Source organism: Batrachochytrium dendrobatidis, assembly GCF_000203795.2.
Source record: "Batrachochytrium dendrobatidis JAM81 unplaced genomic scaffold BATDEscaffold_5, whole genome shotgun sequence".
Lineage (NCBI taxonomy): Eukaryota > Fungi > Chytridiomycota > Chytridiomycetes > Rhizophydiales > Batrachochytrium > Batrachochytrium dendrobatidis.
Window position 1 is genome coordinate 128,632 of NW_006281103.1, and position 24,577 is coordinate 153,208.

Here is a 24,577-nt window from a genome sequence, read left to right on the forward strand (position 1 = left end):
CAGGGCTACTTGATTGCTTGTAGTGAGCCACTATCAAACTAGACAGTATAATTCTCCCTATTCATATCGATTAATTTGATGATCATGCCGATTGAATTATGCTTTTACGACCCTTTGATCAGGTATATTGAAAAGCACACCCTTCATGAGTGTTGTGCAGCCACAAACACTTTGATTTACAATCGTATTCATTGTGAAATGACTGTATTCTGCATTGCAACATACAATGGTTACTACACATTGACTGCATTGCGTGTTTGATATACAACGATCATCATATGACACACAATCAGACTATAGTGTTAAATCTACACTTTGTGCACTCTTAGTAGTCATACATTGTACGATCAACAAGTTTGAACCCACATTCATGTATCGTGTTTAATTGTCAATGTTGTCAATACAACTCTGCACATTTATTGTATTCTGAATCACAGATACAATCACAATCTAGTTCAACAACAATCATGACACATGTCAGTAATACAACTGCTGTTTGCATGCCAACACTGTTATTTAGTAATCCATTTACATCAATATGGCTGCAAGTTGTCGTTATATCACGTATTCTGGACATGGTTTTAATATTGCACATCCAGTTCCATCACATTGTTGCTGGCACATCATTGTAACGCTGTATGTATCAAACACTGGCATGTACTCATAACCACAACCAGCAAAATGACACTCGAGTTGTTTACTGTGGTCAGTATATACAACCCAGTGCGACTACACATACTGGATCCAGTATGTTGGTTGTTTCAGTTGACTTTGATTCACTTTTGATGTTTTGTCCGAGATTGACAATACAAATGTGTCAAGCTGAACCCAAACTACACGACTTGACTGTTCATGTCAATTGGATCGTGACTGAGCTATGCGATCATGATGCGTATTCAATCCATACCATGTATTACCAATGCAATAGCATGCGTGACCATCGTGTATCAAACAACTACGATACACACTGGACTGATCCAATACATGCATGGCTTGGACATATCACACAATCAAACATGAACACACCACATTAAATATACGTATAGTATCAGTTTGTCTATAATGAATTGTATTCAGTCGAGTTTATTGAGAGTCTGTTTGTGACTCTTGACAGTGTGGTGGGTGTTTTCAGGTACAGCTACTTGATTAGTTGTAGTTGTTGGTTTCCTTCTGCGAATAAATGTGCCATCTGAACCTGAAGTACTTGGTTGTTTAGGCAATCTAACAGTACCCATCAAATTCATGATCAGTATATCAATCGACACATACACACATCAATATCAAACAACTTACTGTGTTAATGGCCAGAGCACCTGATCATTGTTTGAAATAGTAGGATATCCATCAGTCACAGTTTCGCATCCACATCCAGGACCAAACCCAATGCGTGCATTTTGTAAATCAAATGTCAATCCAAGTCGGTTCATAAATGGTATACCAAGAACTGCATAATCATTTGAACCAGCTTTTACAGCAAACACCACTATAATTCAACATGTATGTCAGTCAGGTTAATCGAACAACATATTGCATACAATTGTCAAATATTTACAATTTTTAGAATCATATCTTTGCATATAGTCTTTGGGACCCAGTTCGATTGTTACAACGGAGTTGCTATTTTCAACAGTTACGGGTTTTTCAGCAAACATTGTAATTGTAAGCGTCGGCATCATATTCCAATCGATACTAAAACCGGATTCAAGCATTGCGTAGTTTTTCAAAAATATTTTTTCAATTTCTCTCGAGTTGAGTTTGTTACTAAGCATAATTTTTTTGACAGTGATCGCACCACTATCAACAATAGCATCAACCAACGTATCCACGACTACTCTAGGGAAATACATATATGTAAGGCATGTTTGTATAACCGAATACAAAGTACGTCCATCTTTCACCCTTTTTTGAAATTCAGCCGGCAGCTCCACTGGTTTCTCATTGACTAGTATACTCTTGATGTTGATACTAAATTGATCATTTGATGGTGATCGTACCCATGCAATACTCCTTCCATCCGTTCCGCATTTTGCAGTTACTTTTGTGTTTCCTATATTGATGAAGCTATCTGAAAGCATGCCATACGGACATAGTTGAAGACCAACCTCATTTTTAGGAATGTTACCATCTTTGTACAAAGCATCCATCGCAGTGGCTGGTGAACGACGCTTTGAAAATGAGGAATAGGCAAACCCAAATACTCCATCAAACTCTGGATGAATACCAACTAGATCCTCCGATTGTTTTTCAACTGCTAGCACTGGTAAATTCGCGCCAGTTATACTAGTACCCGGAATCGTCACAGTAGCTGTGGATGTAACTCCATTATACTCTTCGCCTTTGTAATATATAGTAACGGGTTGTCCATTTGAAGTGTGTTGCGGAGTCAAACTCACATCGCTGCTTGAACTAGGAAGTGGTACGACTATATTAGAAATTGTTGAATCGACTTGTAAATTCAACTATTTTAAACGAGTGAGATTGATTAAACGTGGTGCAAACTGATATCAAACTACAATGCATGACATGATACATACATTGACTCCATGAACATTAAATCTCATTGTGTAACATTTTGTAAAATCACCATCCAATTGAACGGGTGATCGTTTTGATAGCCTATTGTTTGATTGACTGGCACTTTCAAAAGGTGAATGTAATGCAAGTCGAACTGCAGCAACCGCCTGCAACGCAAGTATAACGCATTCTAGAGTAATCAACATTGTATCGAGTAGTGTGATGAAAGTGTCGTGAATCTGATACATAACTACCATTTTATAATGACGACAGCTTCAAGGGTGACAATCAGCACTTTTCAAATGTACATTTAGAAAACACAAGTACACCATGTAGGGTGAGGAAGCCCAAAAACACCCTGTAGGGTGGATTAATAACAAGCATTGCTGTTGGTGTATAATTGACCTCAGTAGTATGCTGCGTTGATCTCTCCAATTGCGGTCATCTATCCAGTAATCAGGTAGTTATCATCGCATTTACAATCCATTACCACAACATATGCTGTCACTGTATACCAAATATTTGACTGATTGTTCAATTGGTCATGTATTTGATCTGTCCGAGTGATTCAAACCATGTCGAAATGGTTGTTGAAATATAAATATATATCATCCAAAGTTGATTCAGATTGTCGCTAGCTGTAATCTGTTGATCTGTCAATGTGTGACCATGTGTCAATGCACACAGTAAACTTGAAACCAACTTGCATAGTTGTCAATGTTCAAATCAAAGCCGCAAAGTTTCATTCTATTTATCATTGTTCATGGCTCATGGCTCACGGATAGCTGATCAATAAATCACATTCGACATGATTGACATGATTGTTTTGTTGGACATATCTCAGTAGATTTGTTTAGTTACGATTTCAATCAATTCAACAGATTTGGAAATAACAGTGGTAGCGTAGTAAATGGTTTTAATAGCAGCAATTCATATCGATTTTGCAAGATTCATATTTTTGATGTAGAAAATCATGGTTTGTAACAACTATTTGTTGTGTATACATCATAAACTATCAACCATTTTCTCATGCATCAACACCAATGTACAGTGTGACATGGTATGTTGAATAGATTCAATGTTGATTCAATGTTAATTCAATATTCTCAAGTTGTTCACAAACGACCATCAATTGACAATGACATGCATGTGTATGTGCATGGTTGACTATACAATATACTACATGAACCAATATTACTGACTGAACTCAGGTCACAACTGCGAGTATCCATGTGATAATGGATTGACATTGGTGTTGATATCCAATTGATTGATTAATCGATCATCATCAATTGCATCAGTGATTGGTATATGCAACTGATATACACCATGTCCGAGTCTGATATATTCCTGTCAATCAGCAATGCATATTTGTGACCACAAGTCGAATGTGAGTCGAGTCGATCACTAAACCAACGAATCAATGATTGCAGTCTAAATGTGGTGCGATTTGATGCGACATGACAATATATTGTCCAACAGGTTCAACATACACAACACCGATATTCAATACATCACACATGAATACACTGCATATACAAGCAGTAGCAATGACCAATCCAAACCAACAGTGACAGAGTTACTCATCAACATATACTCGATCATCAGTCGAATCTGCATATATCAACCAGTTGCAACACGTCATAATCAATGTGGATTGTATTGTTCACCAATCGATCATGACAGCTAATCAATACCAATCATGTAGTCAATACAATCACCAACATATCCATGACTGTTGACTTGTGGTTACAACTCGTCAATTACATCCAATGTTACAGGTGATGCACATTTGATTACTGCAAATCAACAACTTGTCAAGCATATCATAGTGTGTATTGCCAACGAGCCATGCAATTACAAATCAATGTATACGTGATCAACATTTGATATTTGATGGTGATGAACCAACCATGATTGATTGTATCATACAACTAATACAGTTGCATTGTCTGGTATGTATGATCAACCCAGTCATGCCAAACAGTAACCAATGTGTGTATATCGAGTTTGTGTTGCATGGACACATCAAGGTGTTTGATAACGAGTCCAACGTGATGATACAAGCCCAATATTATATGAATATACAAGTTGATGAATCAAGTCGAGGTTTGCAAAGTGTCAATGTCAGGTCAATCAAACAAGTCAGTCAACCATTATATTGTGACTAGTGATGACACGGTTTGAATATCAACGAGTTAGACAGTCGACAATATGTGTGATTGTGATTTGGTCAAACTGCAATACTCGCATATCACGAAGTCGGTTTGGTGTGCGTGATGTAAGCAGTATGCTTGCTGCATTATGATATTATCACAACACATCCTTGAAATTACTAGCCCTAATACTACGCTTCCAGCTTCAATAGTGAGTCATTGTGTAAAGGGATTCTTTGAAAGTTATCTTGACACTAATGACAGTAAACCGCTGTTATTAACCCTGACCAAAACACAAGTTCCTTAGGAAGGTAATTCAAGGAACATGCTTTTAAAATTATCCGACCAATAACAAGTATAAATACGACACCAAACCAACCTCTTGAATGGCATTTATCACACCCTGCTCAACAAATCAATATAATGAAACTCGCAATCACCGTTTTATCATCGATATTGGCTGTCTGCTCAATCACAGTCGCCAACCCGATTCTTACTACTGCTACCACAAGTACTGAATCTAGCACTTCAACAGTCATTCCCAGCTCGACTACAAGTGCTGAATCTACTCCTACTCCAATTTTTGATCCAAAAGAAGTCAACTGTGACCCATTTTCGTCGAACGAAGTAGTTATGATTCAAACCTACGCAAGAGATAGAATGTTTGCAAAAAAAGTAGGTAAAGAGCTTAATGAAAAAGAATCGGAGGCTATAGCTCAAAGAAATTTGATAGTTCGACTGAAAAGACGCCTTGAAGATTTGAAAAGTAAACCTTGGGAAAACGGTGGCGCTTCAAATTATGGAGAAACGGTTGAAAACCTTGAGAATGAGATTAGTCGTCAGATTACCGTTTATGAAGGTCTCAAAAAACAATCGGATAATCTCGATTCGATTTGCTTTGATGTGGGTCACAGGGTGACCGATTCTGAGACACAACTTATGAATCTTTCGCCGAGGTATCGTATAAATACAGGACCACGCCATGAGAATATGACACTTGAAGTATTCCTTCCTGGATTTACAAAGTGCGTTGTTGAAGTAAACAGTGTGTTACTAGATATAATTGCAAAACATGGATTCAAAGGACTTTTCCCAAAGCCCGAGACCGATAGTTCTGAACCCGAGACCGAAGAAAGTCCTGAACCCGAGACCGAAGAAAGTCCTGAATCTGATGAAGTTTTTTCAAACGAGGATGCGACCGAGCAACAAAATCTTGACGACTTCAAGGAAGAGTATGTGGATGGGCGAGATCTTCAAAACCATGAGGAGGTGGATGAGCAAGATCTCGAAAACCATGAGGAGGTGGATGAGCAAGATCTTGAAAACCATGAGGAGGTGGATGAGCAACAAGCTTCCGATTCTCAACAACAAATTCCCGATGCTCAGCAATAAACTCTTCAACCAGACTTGTCACATTGTTCCAGCTCAGTGGGTTATCAACAATTTCATCTAGAATATACTACAATGCAGCGTGTATTACATGTTGGTTTACTTTTGATTTGTCATGCATCCAATCTCACTCATTCAATAAACACCTTTTATTGCCAAACCATGTGTATTAGACTAATGACTTGATCATATTGCACCAATCAACTACCATGCATTGTATTGATCATTGCAGTGTCATTGCTAGATCCGTGCGATTGTGTATATTGTCATTTTGGGTTACCAATCAACCCACTCCATTTGACACCAATTCATTGGTATCACTGGACTATTTGATACGAATGATTCGGCTGGTTTTGACAATCTGACAGTATCCACAAATCCATGTTTAATATTTGCACATATTCCATTGACATGCTACAAACTGACATTGAACGTCACATCACATTGTTTTGGTCTTGAATGATACGATATGTATCAACCGATGTTTTGTATCCACATCCACATCCAGTATATACAACAAATCTGTCCATAATTCAACATATCAGCCATATTTGATTTGACAGTCACTTGTCACATTGTTGTGTACTTGCAATGATCAGTATCAATCATTTGCATGTAGTCAGCTGTATAGTGTAATGTATGCAGTATGATCACATAGCATGTCATCTGGTGATATAGCATACACTACAACCACAACCAGAAACATCGATCGTCGTCCCAATCAATATCAACAGTTGCATCAAACAAATCCACAAATGCACAACTCGGCGAGTGCAATGCATACAACTACAACATGTGTATAAGAATACCGATCGTGTCCAACTACAAGCTATGTATATTGAAACTATTGGATAGTATTTGCTTGACATTGCCATTGATAGTCAAATAGTATTGCGAGTGACCCTATGCATGCAACATGGTTTACATGGTTGACATGTTAGTATCGACTGTATCAATGTGACTATATTCCGGTATACACTTGCAGTGGTAAATACCAAAGTATAATGGATTCAGTAATCGTATACTGGTCGATTGGTACAATATGATCAAACACTATTGTATTGATAGTAAAAAGCGTTTATTGAATGAGTGAATGAATGAGGTCGAGTGTTACAGGACAAACGAGATAAGAAAAAATGTTTCATCATGCAACACATACCATTATATAGCACACTCTAGACAAAGTTGTTGGTATTGTGATTTCAGTTTTACAAAAGATGAAATCGGACCACTAAGCAGTCTAGTGTCCAAATGCTGCTCTATTATACACTTTGAGTTTTGGTAGTTCGAATTTCTTGGTTTTGATTTTGAGTTTGAACTTTGATTTGCGTTTCTGAGTTGATTGTTCTCCATTCTCATTGCTTGCTGATGTAGTAGGTTGACTTTCATCATAATCACTTGTTGATGTAGTAGGTTGACTTTCATCATAATCACTTGTTGATGTAGTAGGCTGACTTTCATATTCAAAGATTTCATTTTCAGTCGCAAAGCTTACTTTAGGTTTCTTTAAACCGATATCGCGAAGTAACCGCTGTAGGAAATCCCTAGAATTACCTTGCTTTGGGTCGTGTTTTCCAGGAATAAACTCGGTGTTTCCTGATTTCAAGCTGGATTTTAATTGTGGGGTAGGTTTAGATATAACCTCTATTGATCCTTCTTCAGGAGGCTCAAGATCCAGCATGTGGCGCTCCCATTTTGATCCCAATACTGCCTTTCGTTGATTCATTCTCATACCATCAGGAACGTCATGTCCTTTCCAATCATGATCCATCAGAATCTGAAAAAGTTCATCGCTCATATTATGTGGATATCCCTCTCCAACTTCGCTTGGAATCTTCATACCAAGATGTTTCATGGTTCTCTCGAGTCTCTTGAGTTTATCCGATTTTTGCTCAGGCGTGGGAATAGACCATCGACTTTCCGAGGTGCGACCTTTAGGAGATTCAACATCACTATGAGATATACCACCATATGCATCATCTGACTGTTTGGACTGAGAGGGTGACTGTGATTCATTGGACTCGTCGGCAGAGCTGTTTGAATCATCAAGATCTATAGTCGACTGAGCTACATCATGATTGGTTTCAGTAGATTGTTGTTCTGTTCCAGTTGAAGAGCAAGCATCAGTGTGTTGCTGCATTTGAGCTGAACATTCTTTTACAGCTTCTGATTCACTGGTAGACGGACGATCAATGACTACTGCACTGATGGTCGTCGACAATAGCGACAACACAATAACTGATATGAATTTCATCCTGTCAATGAGAATGAATGTGATAAAGTTTGTCAATTCAGTAGGTCAATCCTTGGTAATGAATGGGTTGGTTGTGGTTATGGACCACAAACTGCCTTTATTTAAGTACTTTTGCGACAGTTAAGAGCATGATCAAGGGATAAGGGACATATAAGCTTATGCAGGGACAACTCGGCTTCTATTTAGGTATACATAACACAAATACTCATGTGTAGGTTCCTTTATACATATAGCCCTTCAACTTATTGGATGAAATAGGATACACAATTAAGGGACTAGATAGCTTTGATTTTTCTATTAAAAAATGTTGAAATGGGCTGCCAAAGCTGGTTAGTCTCAAGTTGGGGCTGGTATAACGACAATGGCTTGTTCATACAACAGTTGGCCAAATATCAACAGTAAAATCTTTCAAGCAGCCCTGTTTCGACACAATTGATATCAATGATATACCATTATACTACAATTCTGCATGATGCAGTATGAAACTGACAATCATGACAATATTTCATTCGTCAAAACTACGACATCAATACTTTCAACATGGCAAATCCAAGACACTCGATCATTTGGAAATTTTAACGGGATTCCGCCGCCTTGTGAGTTGTTACTAGGGAGACTTTGATGGAATCCCGCCAACACCATCAACTCGATATACACAAAGTATTCTGATTTGATCTCGTCACAGGATTAGCATACATGTCTTGGATTCACTACACTTGAACAAACCATTTCAATATTATCCAACACATTAGACTATTGACTGTCATTCAAAAAACCATATAAATCCTTGTATTTTTGTTTATTAAGATTTGTAAAGGATGAGCTTGAATTACCATCAAGATAGCATCTATTTAAGCAATACACAATATGCATTTGAAAGAGTTGAACCAATCATGTCAAACTGTTTTAGCAATGGATCAGGGCTCAAATAAAGCATCAGAATCTCGGATTTTGGGGAAACGACCTTCAACAGCTGGCGTGATGGTTCCACGACGCTCAATGCACATTGCCAATGAATCTGCAATCAACTCGTCAGACTTGTAAGCAATAGGCGGTATCATGTTATCACCTCCTTCTGCAATATAATCCAGAGTGTAGAAATTGTACAAGGTATCCATCTCCAAAGGTTTACCGCCTACAAGAACTTTGGTGATTTTGCTACCAATAGGTTTCTTGGAGTCAAAATCAAACGTCAAGCCAGAATACTGAGGGACAGTAATGATACTTTTTTTCAAAATGGGATTGTACATGGCTGCAGAGTTTTCAAGAAGTTTCATGATTTGCTTGCCCGAGTATTTAAAACTTGCGACCACACTGCCAAACGGTGCAATGATCATGATATCGGCATGGGACACTGGTCCCTTGAGAATAGATGCTCGGATTGCACCAGAGTTCACCATGGCGATTTGAGCACCTTCCTCTTTATGATTTTCAATCATACAATCAGTCACTAGATTTCCAAATGCACACTCACCAGTAATGCAGTCTTCAACAAGGAAATCTCCCAAAGATTTGCCAAGAATTTTTTCAGAAAGACTCGAAAAAGATTCACGAAGCTTATCTACTTTGGCTTGATATTCGGGATTGGGCGTAAACTGTTGATCAAGAAGTATGGGATCGCCTTTAGGTGGTTTCATGTTGTCAAACAAATCCCATTCAAGTTCGAGATATCCAAGATAGTCGCCAAAACGGTGAGCCTGGACCACATAGGTATCCTTTCCTTCAAGATTCTTTACCACAGTTGGATACAGACCCTCGACATTAGGAAGCGATGTGTCTTTTAAGAGAAGAGAGTGCGAGTGTCCACCAACAATGAGCTGGACTCCCTTGGTATTTTGGGCAAGATACTGGTCCTGGTGATATCCATTGTGAGAAACACAAATGATACGCTTAATGCCCTGGCTGTGCAGTTCGTCGACATATTTCTGGACTGGCGCAACAGGATCATAAAACTTGACATCCCTTCCTCCAGTGGTAATCTCTGCAGTTGTCTTGGTAATGTATCCAATAATGGCAAGAGAGTACTTTTCCAAGTAGATATATGGCACGACACCTGCATCTTTAAGCCTTGGCGCTGTCGTCAACTCAATATTGGATGAAAGAGCTGGGAAATTGAGTGATTTGATAAAGTCGGCTAGATAACCGACACCACGATCAAACTCGTGGTTTCCTAAAGACATGGCATCATATTTCAGATCATTCATGAATTCAGCAGATGGCTTTCCACCAAATGTATTGAAAAACATGGTGCCTTGGAATTGATCGCCTGCATCCAGCATCAAAACGTCCTTGGCATTTTTTCGAATCTGGTCAACAGCTGTTTTGATACGAGCTATACCACCATAGCAAGTGTTTGCGTCAATTTCTGCCTGAGAGCAGTCCACACCGCCAACATTAAACTGGTCAAGATGAGCGTGTATATCTAAAACAGTGACATGATAAAATCAGTACAGATTTTCGTGAATTGTCATCAATAGCTTAATATTCAAACCATATTGTCTACAAACTATGACTTGATGAAACGTAGTTTAGCAATCCATCTATTTCAACTCACCATTTGTATGAACAAGTGTAATTTTGTTGGGTGCGAATCCGTTTGGACGAATTGAAGTTCCAGCCTTTGTTGGAACAGCAACAGTATAGCTAACAGCAAGAGCAAATATGACTGAGAATAGTGAAGAATTCATGATTGAGATTTGGATGATGGTAGTTTGATATCGTGAAGTCTGCCATTTATATAGGAAATTCAGTGCATGCTTTCGCAAAAAGTGAATACATATGGTTTCACCCGCCCTGATTTCAAAACTGTAGCTAAAATGATGATCAGCAGATTTTTTGTATGGAATGCTGTGCGAAATACATACATGGCTGCTAAACTCCCTTTTTATCCCATTGCCACTAGCTGTAACTAAATTTAGAAAGTATTTGAATAGGATCTATAATTGGAAAGTTGTTTTTATTCCGACACTCCAAGTTTGGTTGACATAAACTAGTCATTTTTCTGTATTTTACGACTGCCTTTAAAATATACAATAATTAAACATTTTAGTGATTACTACAAATCAATACTTTTAGTTGAACATAAAGTCTATTATACAATGCAACTATCATTTTAAACCTCCCTTTTTGTATAGCCATACGTTATACCATCACCAAATTTGAACCAGATCCATTCTAATTTGGTGATTGAGTTTGGCTGGTTTGGTGTCGTCAATAGTACTCTGCACACACTCATTGTTGTATTCTGAATTTCAGATACGTTTGGATTCGAGTTCAGTAATGATTGTAAGTTTGGTTTGTAAGAAAGAAGAATTGGAGATTGAACAAGTGGGATTGCCTGAAGTTGTAATGTGAGCATTTGTTGAGTTGCTCCACATAGAAATGAATACAATGGAAATCAGTAACCTTTAGTGAGTTCAAAGGCAGTGCTGTTTAGCACATTTAGTGGAATTTGAAACGAGTATACCATGAGACTGATTGTTTACTATGCACCGACTCCCTTATTCAGTGTTCCAGTCGACGTGAATATGGCTGTAAGCCTGAATTACAGCTGAAAACAAGAGATGGAATGCTTGGATAGCTGTATAAGGGTGATTTGTAAATGGAATTAAATCTCGACAAGTCTCGCATTTACTACTACTATTAGCATAACCTCAAGCATACTATTGGCTAGCGTATATGCCTTGATGCCAAAAAAGTGAACCAATTGCTGTTATGAAAATGCAGCCAATACAAATGCTTATTCCTGAATAATTATTGGTCATTTATTCGTGTAGCTACCAAAGGGCCACTATTGCAAGCAAAAATGCACCTGCTGCTGTTGGGCTCTCAATCAGGGCTGCAACACGCCTTCATCTCCAGCAACCTGTGTTGGATCTACTACACTTGAACAAACCATTTCAATATTATCCAACACACTAGACTATTGACTGTCATTCAAAAAACCATATAAATCCTTGTATTTTTGTTTATTAAGATTTGTAAAGGATGAACTTGAATTACCATCAAGATAGCATCTATTTAAGCAATACACAATATGCATTTGAAAGAGTTGAACCGATCATGTCAAACTGTTTTAGCAATGGATCAGGGCTCAAATAAAGCATCAGAATCTCGGATTTTGGGGAAACGACCTTCAACAGCTGGCGTGATGGTTCCACGACGCTCAATGCACATTGCCAATGAATCTGCAATCAACTCGTCAGACTTGTAAGCAATAGGTGACATCATGTTATCACCTCCGTCTGCAATATAATCCAGAGTGTAGGAAATTCAGTGCATGCTTTCGCAAAAAGTGAATACATATGGTTTCACCCGCCCTGATTTCAAAACTGTAGCTAAAATGATAATCAGCAGATTTTTTGTATGGAATGCTGTGCCAAATACATACATGGCTGCTAAACTCCCTTTTTATCCCATTGCCACTAGCTGTAACTAAAATTCAGAGAATATTTAAACAAAGCCTACAGTCAAAAAAAGGTGCTTTATTCCGACACTCCCTGAATTGTGTTCAGATAAATGAAACACTCTTTGTACTTGATAATAACTGTTTGTTTTTTGATAGGACTAGTTGGATGCTTGTGCTCACTACAAATGACATTCTCAGTTCCTGAATAAACACGTCCATCATACGGTATTCACAATCAAACTCGTATTTGTATTTTAAAATATCGAATATGCTTGCGTTCTAGTTAAACAAAACAAGGATTACACATTCAGCAATCCAATTGGTGTTTTCTGTCAATTACTCAATATTTACTTGTAACTTTCAGTTTGAAGAGTCGGACAAATGGGGCTGACTGAAACTGTAATGTGAATGCCTTGTCAAACAGTTCATGGCACAATACTGTACGGTAAATTGACAATCATTTCATGATACTATTATACACTTGCTGCCTTGTTTAGCGTTTTATTTATATGAATATGGCGGTAAACCCCCAACCAATAAAGCACAAATCCAATGCAAAATGATTTTATTGAAAAATCTAGATGCTTGCAGTTTTAGTTGAAACAAACTGGTCACTTTCTTCAGTGGTTTGGGTCTTGTCTGGATCTGTAGGCCAAGGATAATTGGAAAGATAGTTTACCAAATTTGAACGGTCATGATTTTTTGAAATGACGGAAAGTGCTTGAAATGGTGTGACCGGAATGCACTGCGATTTTTGAAACTCCATTACTGATATAGTTTTTTCGTTGGCACTTATACTTGGGTCAGAGTTGGAATGTGCCACAATATCGACAACCCTGACAATAATGTATGACTCGCATACTAGCTCAAAGCCAATACACGATATTGCAATGGCATCCAAGATCATTCGGATCTGTTCATTTGGATCATTGGTGGTGTTGAGATGAATGGCTTCCAAAAAAATGGCCACGACTCCAGCCAAGTTTACCATAAATGTCAAGATTAAAAAAGTGGCAAGCCGATTGCGTGTCCACGTTGGCTGTTGAGTTGCTGGTCCAGCTTGATGTTTCTCCAACTTTCGTATTATAATAATGGCTTGAGAGAAACTTGTAACAATCACAATGGTTACGTTGATAAAAACACCGATAAATTCCCACTATCGAGATATTAGAAAAATAAATTATCGTGAACCAATATAAATGACTCGACGTAAATGTTGAAACGTACTGTTTGGATCCATGGAGCAGTATAAAACTTGATATATTCTGGCCAAAATACAATGAGATGCAAGAGAATGACTGCAACACGAATTCGTGTCTTGTTGGCATCTGTCCAAAAGTGCCAATGCTGCACACTTTTGTTGAAAAACGAACTAAAAATAATACGAATCTCAAGCTGAAGACATCCAACCCCACCAATAGAAAGCCCGGATAAAATGCCACGTATAATATGAAGCGTATCTTGACGTGGCAATGGAACTCCCGAGTACATTGATGCTATACTAATTTGAATCAATTGCAAGATAATCGACAACATGTTGAGAACAAACAAGGCCTGCTTGAGCGTACGACCTGCGTGGTTTTTGGAAAACAAGTCAAGGGCTAAACGCTTGAGAATAATCAAATGGCCTCCTATAGAGATTCCACAAAGAGACATTCCCACTATATTCAGCGAATTCAAACTCATTGTAAATGATCAGAAAATGTATGCTCAATTGAGTGGATAAAATACATTTGTGTAAATAACATATACAAATATAGATACACTCTATGTGATATATTCCGATCGATTAATAGCTTTTCACGTGGACATCCACGCACAACTATTCGATCAAATATGTAGAGTAAATGGTATTTTCATAAAATGACTCACACCCGATTAAAAAATTGATTTACAGTCGTATTCACGTAGAATAGAATATTAAACGGTTTTAATTTATAATAAATGGCTGGTCGCATGAAATGATTGGTATGTCTAGTGTACAACATTGTGCTCTTTAAACTTTTAATGGAGTTTACTGACATTTTGCTGATGGCTGGTATGGAAGCAGCTGTTGTATTGCCGAGATGTTCTCTTGTACTAGATTGCAAACATATTTGATATTAGAACACAGCAATGGCATGCAGTATTTTCAAACACTCGTGTTATTCTACACAACACTCCATATTGCTCATTCTTGAATCTTGTACAAAATGACCAAATGTTCAAAGTCAATTCGTGGTAAAAAATACAAATATTTAACCATTGTTTATTCCAGAGTAATGACTGCAAGATAAATACATAAAATATTCCACTTTACATGAATACAGCAATGAATAAAACAAGATACGCAGTCAAACCATGCATAACACATAGTGTAGAGTACAACGAATTAAAACTAGAATTGTATTTAAAAGTCCAAAAAAACTGCCTTGACCTTGATTGTAAATCTAGCAAGATAGTTGGTAGCGCTCTAGTCAAATGGCAGTAAAAAGCTCAAGTGCTTATGGGCAAAAGAGGATCGCATTCGGCAGACAAAGTATCGGTAGAACTGCCGTTTCTATTTGATCGCCTTGCACTAAACAAAGATTTGACTCGCATAACATAACCAGAAAACATTTTCTTATAGTCAGCTTTGCCCCGACTCTTGACAACCCAGTCTATTCTCAATCGCGCCTTGTCGTCAAATATTACAAATACGGCTGTAAGGACGGCTGCCACTGTTGAAATGCAGCAAGAAGCAGTAATCATAAACATGATAATTTCCTGGTAGTATACAGCATTTTCAACACTGGATCCGCCAAGAATCTGACCCGTCATCATTCTTGAATCATCATCAACACAGTTTGAATGGATTAGCATATATCAGAATCATGTGTTAAGCCACAAGAGGGTTAAACAGTGTATTTACCCAGGAATAGAAACAAGTCCAATAATGCTCATTGAATTTATAGTAGGCAGCAGCGCAAGCTTAATGGCCTCGACACAAACAGGTCGAGCAGCTTCCCATCGTGATGCTCCAAAAGACAAATGCATTTCAATACGATCTTTTTGATCAATTAGCTGGGTCATGACACTACTCAGCCCAATAGCGACAGCAGACATGGAATTGCCAAGCACCATTCCCATGGTGGGAATAAATTGTCGTGCAGAAAGCCATTGATCTGCACGAATGGCATAAGCATTGCCAATCCAACTGATGATAAAAGTGCTAGAGGCAATGGAAAGCAGCACTGAGAGGAACATAAATTGATGGCGATAGGGTGTACGGCCCCATACAATCTCTGATGCTGAAATAATAGCCAATAGTGCTAAAATAAAGCAGTAACATTAAAATTTTAATTACTCCAAGTACAGATTGATCACACTTGATCATAATTAGACTATAGTCATGAGTAGCTTACCTGCTAAAGCCAGTACAAAAAATGGACTGTCTATATCAAAGATTGGCTTTAAAATATATCCAAGAATTGTGAGCTGGACAACACATCTAGATACAAGGGTGGTTTGATTTAGTCATTGGTTTCAACTCGAGTTCAAACAACAAGTCATACCGAAGTGCAGATATAAAAATAGTGATTTCCAACCCAAGACCAAAATACATTGAGATGAGACCTGGATAAAAGACAGTCACAACATGAATGAGCATCAATAGCAATACAACTGCACTGCTGACCATAGCAAATTACCATTAATAATCAACATGAGTGAAGCAATCGCAACATTCTCTGGGCCCTAAATATTGTTGATATGAAGCCAATGTAAGCCATTACTGCAGTTTAATTCTAAACATGAATACAACAAGTACCAATTCTTTCAAAATATCATTATTTGGATTAGGAACCGTCTTGTTATAAGCATCTAGTCCCAATAATAGAATTGACATGACTTGAATAGATTAATGCCAGACAAGGAATTGAAGTTGCATGAAATCTAAACCTTTATTTTTCAATTGTCTTCACACCAAACAGAGCATCATCTTGCAGTAATTGTCTTGAATAATCAAATGTGTTGGTTTCCTATTAAAAGCCGAGTTTTTCAATGGAATTTACAATATTCACTATTAAACCCAGTCGAGAATCAAACATGGTTCTGCAGTGTCGACTCTAGACAATACACAGTAACTCGCAATGTTACTGCCAGACGATTGAGACCATGTCAAGTCAGCAAACTTTATGGGTTCAAAAGCACGCTGCACAGTAAATTGGATAAGAATTGGAGCCAATCAAACATGAGATTGTTTATCATGCATTTTGACACCCTTATTTTGTTACATTTTATAAAATATGATAATGATCAAACAAGCCTGTCAGAGCATGAATGCTCATGCTCTCTGCGTATATCGAGCATCCTTTATAGAAATCATGCATTCATGCAAAAGATTGCATTATAAATCACATTTGACCATCAGTTCACACAATCAGTTGAGCAGTCTTGGTTTGAAATAATTGTTCTATATTCAATCTCATGTGTTGATTTTATATTGTGTAATAGAACAAAACCATCAATAAAACATCGACAGTATAAAACAATATTAAAGCATACAGGGTTAAAATCATCCAATCAAACTCGAATCCAGGAATCAGAAATAGTCGAGGATGATTTACAACTTCAGAATCCAGTCGTCCAGACAGCGGTCACTTCGATGTTTCTAAAAAGGTAATATCAACACTTTTTTGGTAGTGTCATTTATGCTAATTCCAGTTGTAAAACATACATTCTAAATATAGCTGGAAAGGTCTATCACTTTTGTCTAAAGATGAATTGACAAAACTCACAGGACTTTTACCCATTAAATCAACCAAGGAACTCGTACAATCATTAAAAAAACACATCATGTCAAATCCTTCATTTACAAATTCAGATGGAACCATTAATTTAAAGGCTCCAGGACTGGTTGTCAATCAACTGTCAACTGCCTGGTACGTCTTGCTTGGTAGCTTACCAAATCTTGCTTATCAGTATGTAAACAACCAACTATTTTTGTGAATATCTAGGCCTGAAGACTATCCAAAATTCATCATATATGCTCTATGCTCGGTATTTGAAATATCCATCAGTAACAGCAAGGAAGAATTCATGGAAAGTGTAATGGTTTTTATCCTGAAAAGCAAATCCAATCCAACAATCATAAACGACATTTTTAAAAAACTTGGACTGCCAAGTAAAGACATTACTAAATCCAGGCTGACAAATAGTGATATGCAACTACTCGAATCAAAGTATGAAGCATGTCTTGTTAAAATTCATCACTCCGTGCTGTAAATCTTGAATGGTTTAATCTAATATATTTAAATAGGTTAAAGCAATGTTCTCATCAGCAAGTACAAAAAATATTTATTGAACACGATATACGTGTGGCCAAAACAACATCAGAGCTTTCAAACTATATCAATGCACATCTTTGGTTTAACCCGCATCTGTTGGGCTTGGATGGATCATTAGATTTGCAGCGGGTATTTGATAAAGGAGATAACGGCTGCAACATTCTAGATTTAAACAGGTATACTATTGTTTATGATTGTTTTTTTTCGACTGCTCTAACCCTAATCAAGTCATCCATATATCGAGCGCTATTGGTTGGAATCGCTATGCTATCTATTTGGAATAGCGGTGGTGCGTTCCAAAAGAGATTATCTAGAATATATATACGACTATATTCTGCAAAAAAACATACGTCTACCCAAAAACGGTGGCATCTTTTCTCTACCTGTACCTCCAAGTACACCCTATGGCAAACCTATTGCATCAGAAAAACCTATTCACATCAAATGGTCAGTTTTTTCTGGTACTTTTTCAAATTTTGACATTGGCTGCTTGATTCACACTTTGTATCTTGTGAGGCTCAATATTCATCATATATTGTCATCTTTGAAATCAATATAATCTAGTCTATCGTCACTGAGCTTTCCACGGCTGATTACCATTTTTACCCACTTGGGAGAAATTTATCACAAGAATCGAATCCAACATATTCAGGATATAGAGCAGCTTCTAAAAGACAATCCATATCTTGTTTCCAAAGAGGGTGCTATTGATTTTCAAAAGTCGGATTTTTATGATCACACATCAAATAACCCTCTTTTACAAACCACCATCATGGTTAAAGAGTAAGTTTTGCAACTAAAAATTTTAAATGGACAAAACCAAAAAAACTAATCAGTAAAATTTGATTGCTAAACCCACATGGAATGTTTTTGCAACGTGCAGTTTAAATAATCTATTGTATAACGATTTGAGTTGCATATCTACTCATCTGGGCTTGAGCGCGTATTTGGATAAAGACCATTTGATTGATTGGCTACGAAACTACTTGAAAAGCAATCCCAACATGGTAAAAAGCAATGGGCAAGTTGATGTAAAAAGTTTAAAAGATGTAAGAACATCTCAAAAAACGCTGTCTTTTATTCTCAAAGATATACGAAAGACTGTACAAACCCCTCATCTCAAAAAAGAAAACCTTGCATGATCAAATTCACCAAAATCAACCATCCTAAACCCATCAATATTTTCAAGCTACCGATTTCGTGACAAGAACCAACACTTGCCAGTATAGTTGCGTATGCTCGACAATTGGTTTGCACTGCTGTTTGAAAGATTCTCCACGTGTTAGCAGGCATATTCTGTTTGATTGATATATTTTTAAACAGAACCAGCTTTCAGTCATTGACAATAGATTTGACTGAGATAATTTGGAATCGTATAAAATAATAAATAACCAGTTATCACCATCAATTCATACCACTTTAAATTGAAATCTACCTTTTTTTATTTAATGCTACGTGGAATACGGCTGTAAATCATACTTCATTTTATATTACCGTTTAAACGGTCTTGAAAACCACATTCATTTCATATCTTAAAAAGCAACCCGAGTGCGCATATCCTCTAGTTTTTTACCAACATCGGCAACACTCCGATCCACACTTTCTGCAATCCCACGTTTTTTATCCCCAACCATAACGTTGAACATCTCACACAAGTCACCATCAATGATGGCATGAACAGGTGTGTAGAATGATCTGTAAGCAAGGTGGTCGCGACCACAGAGTGGTGGACATTCACTACGCATCGTCATCTCTAGTGTTTGGAAAAAGTCTACATCATCTTTAGAGATAAAGGGAATGAGAAGACCAATGCCTCCCATTAGGGTTGTGTAGAGAAGAATCTCGCGACCTCCAGGGACAAGCGATGTTTTTGTCAAAGAGGTGAGCGTTTCACCCAAAAAGAAATCCGCTTCGTGGTGAACCTAGATACCAAGCACAATATATTTAGTATCAAAAAGACAAATCTCATACTAATTGGCTTTTTGCACCAAGAATGCAAGTGTACCTTGTGTGGAGCACCTTGCAAATATCCACGATCAAAAATGGCTTGATTTCCAGTAGTATCTTCATCAATTCCTTTGGATACCTCGGCAGACAACCGATTAACAAAAATATTACCCATTTTATCTCCACCAACCACTGTATCGTAATCAACCATGCATGTAGCAGTGACCCATCGTGGAATAGTATCATCAGCAAAAATCACAATACGGTTATCAAAAGCTCTGTACATGGCATAGTGGACTGATTCCTGTGCATCGCCAAGAATTATGCGGTTGCCTTGGGTATGCAGGGTAACAATTGTCGTTGGGAATCCCTTGCACTCGCACTTGCGAAGCATTTTCTTTTTGCCTAAATCGTATATACGCAAGAGACTACCGACACCAACAAGAAGACGACCTTGGAATGAGCACATGACTTTAGGTATACCTTTAATGGGTGTTTTATGCAAAAACTCCAGACTTGTTCCATCAGGAGCCAGCTTGTAAACACGGAGGTATCCCTCTGTGAATGATGATGAGGATAGATTGACGTTGGACGCCGTACCCACCACAATATGTGTAGTGGTAAGACTGGATTGAAAAATACAAAAGGAAATACAAAATGCGGCCTCGTTATCGTCAAGATCTTCCAAATGTAACGTTTCGCCATGTATAGGACTGATAACTCGAATACAAGAGGCCCATCTTTCTGGACCAGCTTTGGAATGACCAAACTGTTCAACAGCAAGTTCTTCAGGAATAGTGCCCTCATCTGCATCCAGTGTGGCTTTTGTTTCAAGAATCTTTGCACGATCAGATGGGCAAAACACACCATGATCAGACTCAATCACAACAAAGTTTTGGCTAACCTGATCAAAAATAAACCTGCGAGGAGTGTATTTTAACGGAATAGACGCTTGCTTAAACACACTACCCAGTTTTTCTGTGTTTAAAATTCGCAAAGTGTTTCCAGTAATGGCAACAATACCCTCTGTGCACTGTTCAGAGCAAAAACTGGATCCATACTCGAGAGATTCATACGATAGTGGCATCAGTTTAGATCGAGAGTGATACGTAAAAGAAATCCATGGACGACTAGAAAGTGCAAGCAATCCAGTTTCTCCTTGAATTTTAAGTAAAAACAGCTTCACTCCGCGAGAACCAAGAAATCGCATGCGAGTATCCGACATATTACCAGAGCCTGAATCCACACACGTCTTAAGTAATACGCCGTTGGCAAGACCAATGTTCAAAAACAAGTTGGATACGCCAGTAGTAGGATCAGGCATATCAATCATTGCAAGCGAGTCTGGCGGAGCACTGAGCGCTTGCATACTCAAAGGATGAAGACATGACTCTGGATCAAGTGACAAGATACGCACTGTAAGGTCTGCACATCCAATTGCCAAAAATCTTGCACGGAGTCTTCCTGTAGGAATTGGAGACAGTGACAAACATAAAACTCGACTAGACATCTCCTTGCGATCCTGAAATTCGTTTAAATGGCCACTAACATCCAGCTCAAAGTATACAATTTCGTTGTTTGAAAGTGCAACAACAACTTGGCGCTGATTGCATGCAGCAGAAACAATGGATTGGTTTGTAGGCGCTTTCCATTCACTGACTCGTTTATCTGCACGAATATACCGAATACCTTGTGGGTAAACTTGAACAAGAGCATTTTCTCCCAATTGACCAACAGTAATGGTGGATGTTGTAGCAAGAACGCCAGTGTCGGTGACTTCCTCGACAGTCTCACCAATAGACAAAACCAAGGTAGCATTGATGAATGAAATAATAATATAAGAGTCATATATATCGCTGACTGACCGACGAACCGTCCAAATAGCATTTGGGTTTCCGGGCAACTCGGATACAGCCATCTCAGATACATCTAGACCATGGCGCAAGATTCGAAATGTGGATCTTGATCCGCGACCGCAAAGAGCATAGATTTGTGGAGAGTTTTCATCAGTCAAGTTCAAAACCTTGGCATCAATCAAAGGACAAAGGGATTCCATTTCATCTACAGGTGCAAGATTACGAAGTTCGCGAGGAATGAATGCAACCACAGGCATACTGTCAGAATCTGGAAGACTATCGCCTTGAGGAAAATCCACACTGCTGTACTCGACCTGAGACTCGTCATCATCACCCAGGTTCTCAATCTGATACAGATAATGGTTTCCAAATTCACTGGCAGCAAAAAGAAATCCAGATTTTAACAAGGATAGATTAACGGCAACGGGGATAGTGTCAAAGTATTTGATTTTGATGGCTTGAACTTGGCCAGCATTTCCGCTCGAGTCGGCAGTACACTCGACAGTGATTTTGAAAACATCGCCAACCTCTGTTTGAGCAAGAACAAAAAATCCACGCTTGAGTCTGTGAACAACACTAGAAACAACAATGACCTTGTTTTGGGTGCCAGGTATGACTGCTGTGGAAGTTGTGCCGTTGGGATCAATACCAGATGTGAGAGGATCTGGTCTTTGAGGAATAGGAACGCAAAATGAGGGTTTTTGCATATGCTTCCAAGTGATTCTTCCTTCAGAACAGACCAGTACACCAGATGGACCATCATCACCACCGGGAATAGCAATTAAATGATTGGCAGAAAAGTCAATCTTTTCAGTCCATTTACGAACAATGTGATTCAATCCAAGATCCAATTCATAATATGTGAGCATTTTTTCAGCATCTCGAGCAGCTTCTCCAGTAGGGTCCTGATCTGCATCAGAATAGTCGACTTCAATGCTAGCAAAAATGGGATTTTCGTATCCAACATCAACACCAATAATTCCATGGCAAATTATAGCAGTTTTATGTGCTTCCAGAGGAGAGGAAATGGTGAGTTTAAGAGAAGAATCTCTGTTGAGAATATAGGCAAGTTTCTGTTTTTCAATAGCACCAATCATGACAGCACGACCTTTTGGATCTGCCGCAAGATATTGACCAGGAACAACTCTACGAGCACCAGTCTTGCCATAGGTTTCCTGATGCACCTTGTCGAATGTGTTTTTTGCAGGATTATATTCCAGAATGACAATGCGTCCAGAATCAGAACCAACAACCAGATAATCTTGAATACAAGTGTTTGAATACAGAAAATAGCATTAATGATCAAAGTTTAATTTATATCAAGGACTGATCAACACACCTTTAGAAGCACCAGCCAGACGAAAAGCAGCAAGAGATCTAATCAAACCAAACACTTGATGCGATAAAAGAGAAACTATTTTCCCAGTGGAAGGATCGGGTCTAAGCAGTTCAAGAACAGAAGTGTGCGCAACTACGATTTCTTGAGACTTGATGCCAGAAAAGTTTCCCAAGACGGAGCAAGTGATGGCCTCGCTCTGCTGCAGCGTTAAATTATAAAGTTGCATTTTGGCGGTCAAGTTTGAGTTTCAAATAAATTTGAAATTTGATCAGTTGAAAGTCACGTGTTTATGATGGAGTTTTTACAATAAACTGTCATGAATTTTAATGAATTTTAATATAAATTGTAATAAACTGTCATGAGTTTTAATATAAATTGTAATGAATTGAATAGATTGAGTTGGTTCATGAATTAAATAATTTGAAATGTAAATTTAAATTAAATCGAGTGGCTCGGCAAACTCGTGAGGTTCCGATATTGATTATTTCCGTCAACTCTGTAATCTTTTGTTCCGTTGTTCCAATCAAATAGCTTGAAACTCTCATTCCGACTACCATTTCGGGTTGATACTTGAACCGCATCAAATTTGTTATAAATACTCGCTCTTCTCTACACACTCGCTATTTTTTAAATTCATTGCATGACACCAAATCCTTGCATCAATTCACGCTTACTTGATCGTATCGCATTGTTACCTTGGTTTATCCATAATCAGATATTCGCATACGCTGGTGCATACACTCAGTACATACATAACAGACTACAGCAACCACTTTCCCTTCCTGTACTTAGACTTATTTTTGCTGGATGTTTCGCCTACAATGATCCTCTCAAGGCAACTGCTTTACTAAAACAGTTTCCCAATTTTTCGCTTGAATGGGAATCACTATGCATTCAATCACACAGTGTACGCAATGTTGTTCGATTGCTTACCAACACTCCTTGGTCCCCTTTGAGTACCTTGTTGGACCTCGACCATCTCAACCCCGACTCCAGTATTGCTTTTCTCAACACCCTCCATAGTCTTGTGAGGAAATTATCCACAAATGCGATGGACGCTCTCACCTATGATGAAACCAATGTGGTGGCACGTCGAATTTTCAACATTGCATGCAAACTGTTGGATTATAATTCCTCTTCTACGCGCATTCGGGAGTTGTTGTTCGAGTGCGCATGCGCATTGGGCTGCTTGGAATTGAGTGTGACTCCATCTTTTGACATCACGACATTATGTTCCGGATGCATGCTTGCTGCTACAAATGGTCATTACAATATTATCAAGCATTTACTTTTAAATGCACATGACCATCACGACAGCTTAGCATCTGCCGCATTAAATGGTGCAATCCAAGGCGGTAATTCCTCGCTCGTATCCCTTTTCAGACGCATCTATCCCAATGTTATGCCA

The 24,577-nt window shown here is 38.2% G+C and overlaps 8 protein-coding genes across 8 annotated transcripts; 2 read left to right on the forward strand and 6 right to left on the reverse strand.

Moving 5' to 3' along the window:
- Window positions 1-1,073: 1,073 nt before the first annotated feature.
- Window positions 1,074-2,720, reverse strand: BATDEDRAFT_24300 (uncharacterized protein; the record flags this gene model as incomplete). Its single annotated transcript, XM_006678338.1, has 4 exons — window positions 1,074-1,221; window positions 1,294-1,483; window positions 1,553-2,459; window positions 2,535-2,720. 4 exons carry the CDS (start codon window positions 2,718-2,720, stop codon window positions 1,074-1,076), a joined length of 1,431 nt encoding a protein of 476 aa, XP_006678401.1.
- A 2,373-nt stretch (window positions 2,721-5,093) lies between these two features.
- On the forward strand, window positions 5,094-6,062 carry BATDEDRAFT_24301 (uncharacterized protein; the record flags this gene model as incomplete). The annotated part of the gene is made up of 1 exon (XM_006678339.1): window positions 5,094-6,062. The coding sequence occupies one exon, from the start codon at window positions 5,094-5,096 to the stop codon at window positions 6,060-6,062; it is 969 nt and encodes a 322-aa protein (XP_006678402.1).
- A 1,237-nt stretch (window positions 6,063-7,299) lies between these two features.
- On the reverse strand, window positions 7,300-8,313 carry BATDEDRAFT_24302 (uncharacterized protein; the record flags this gene model as incomplete). Its single annotated transcript, XM_006678340.1, has 1 exon — window positions 7,300-8,313. The coding sequence occupies one exon, from the start codon at window positions 8,311-8,313 to the stop codon at window positions 7,300-7,302; it is 1,014 nt and encodes a 337-aa protein (XP_006678403.1).
- A 917-nt stretch (window positions 8,314-9,230) lies between these two features.
- Window positions 9,231-11,000, reverse strand: BATDEDRAFT_88286 (uncharacterized protein; the record flags this gene model as incomplete). Its single annotated transcript, XM_006678659.1, has 2 exons — window positions 9,231-10,735; window positions 10,868-11,000. 2 exons carry the CDS (start codon window positions 10,998-11,000, stop codon window positions 9,231-9,233), a joined length of 1,638 nt encoding a protein of 545 aa, XP_006678722.1.
- A 2,298-nt stretch (window positions 11,001-13,298) lies between these two features.
- Window positions 13,299-14,407, reverse strand: BATDEDRAFT_24304 (uncharacterized protein; the record flags this gene model as incomplete). Its single annotated transcript, XM_006678341.1, has 2 exons — window positions 13,299-13,877; window positions 13,949-14,407. The coding sequence occupies 2 exons, from the start codon at window positions 14,405-14,407 to the stop codon at window positions 13,299-13,301; spliced, it is 1,038 nt and encodes a 345-aa protein (XP_006678404.1).
- A 678-nt stretch (window positions 14,408-15,085) lies between these two features.
- On the reverse strand, window positions 15,086-16,606 carry BATDEDRAFT_19385 (uncharacterized protein). The gene is made up of 6 exons (XM_006678311.1): window positions 16,509-16,606; window positions 16,390-16,435; window positions 16,255-16,315; window positions 16,105-16,190; window positions 15,612-16,011; window positions 15,086-15,524 (listed from the first exon to the last, which is right to left on the reverse strand). Exons 1-6 carry the CDS (start codon window positions 16,584-16,586, stop codon window positions 15,197-15,199), a joined length of 999 nt encoding a protein of 332 aa, XP_006678374.1. The 5' UTR covers window positions 16,587-16,606; the 3' UTR covers window positions 15,086-15,196.
- A 249-nt stretch (window positions 16,607-16,855) lies between these two features.
- BATDEDRAFT_24306 (uncharacterized protein) lies at window positions 16,856-19,169 on the forward strand (the record flags this gene model as incomplete). Its single annotated transcript, XM_006678342.1, has 8 exons — window positions 16,856-16,899; window positions 17,195-17,359; window positions 17,431-17,622; window positions 17,698-17,922; window positions 18,000-18,203; window positions 18,256-18,474; window positions 18,592-18,810; window positions 18,911-19,169. 8 exons carry the CDS (start codon window positions 16,856-16,858, stop codon window positions 19,167-19,169), a joined length of 1,527 nt encoding a protein of 508 aa, XP_006678405.1.
- A 390-nt stretch (window positions 19,170-19,559) lies between these two features.
- Window positions 19,560-23,395, reverse strand: BATDEDRAFT_29900 (U2 snRNP complex subunit RSE1; the record flags this gene model as incomplete). The annotated part of the gene is made up of 4 exons (XM_006678479.1): window positions 19,560-19,949; window positions 20,033-22,446; window positions 22,480-23,091; window positions 23,170-23,395. 4 exons carry the CDS (start codon window positions 23,393-23,395, stop codon window positions 19,560-19,562), a joined length of 3,642 nt encoding a protein of 1,213 aa, XP_006678542.1.
- Between the last annotated feature and the right edge of the window lie 1,182 nt (window positions 23,396-24,577).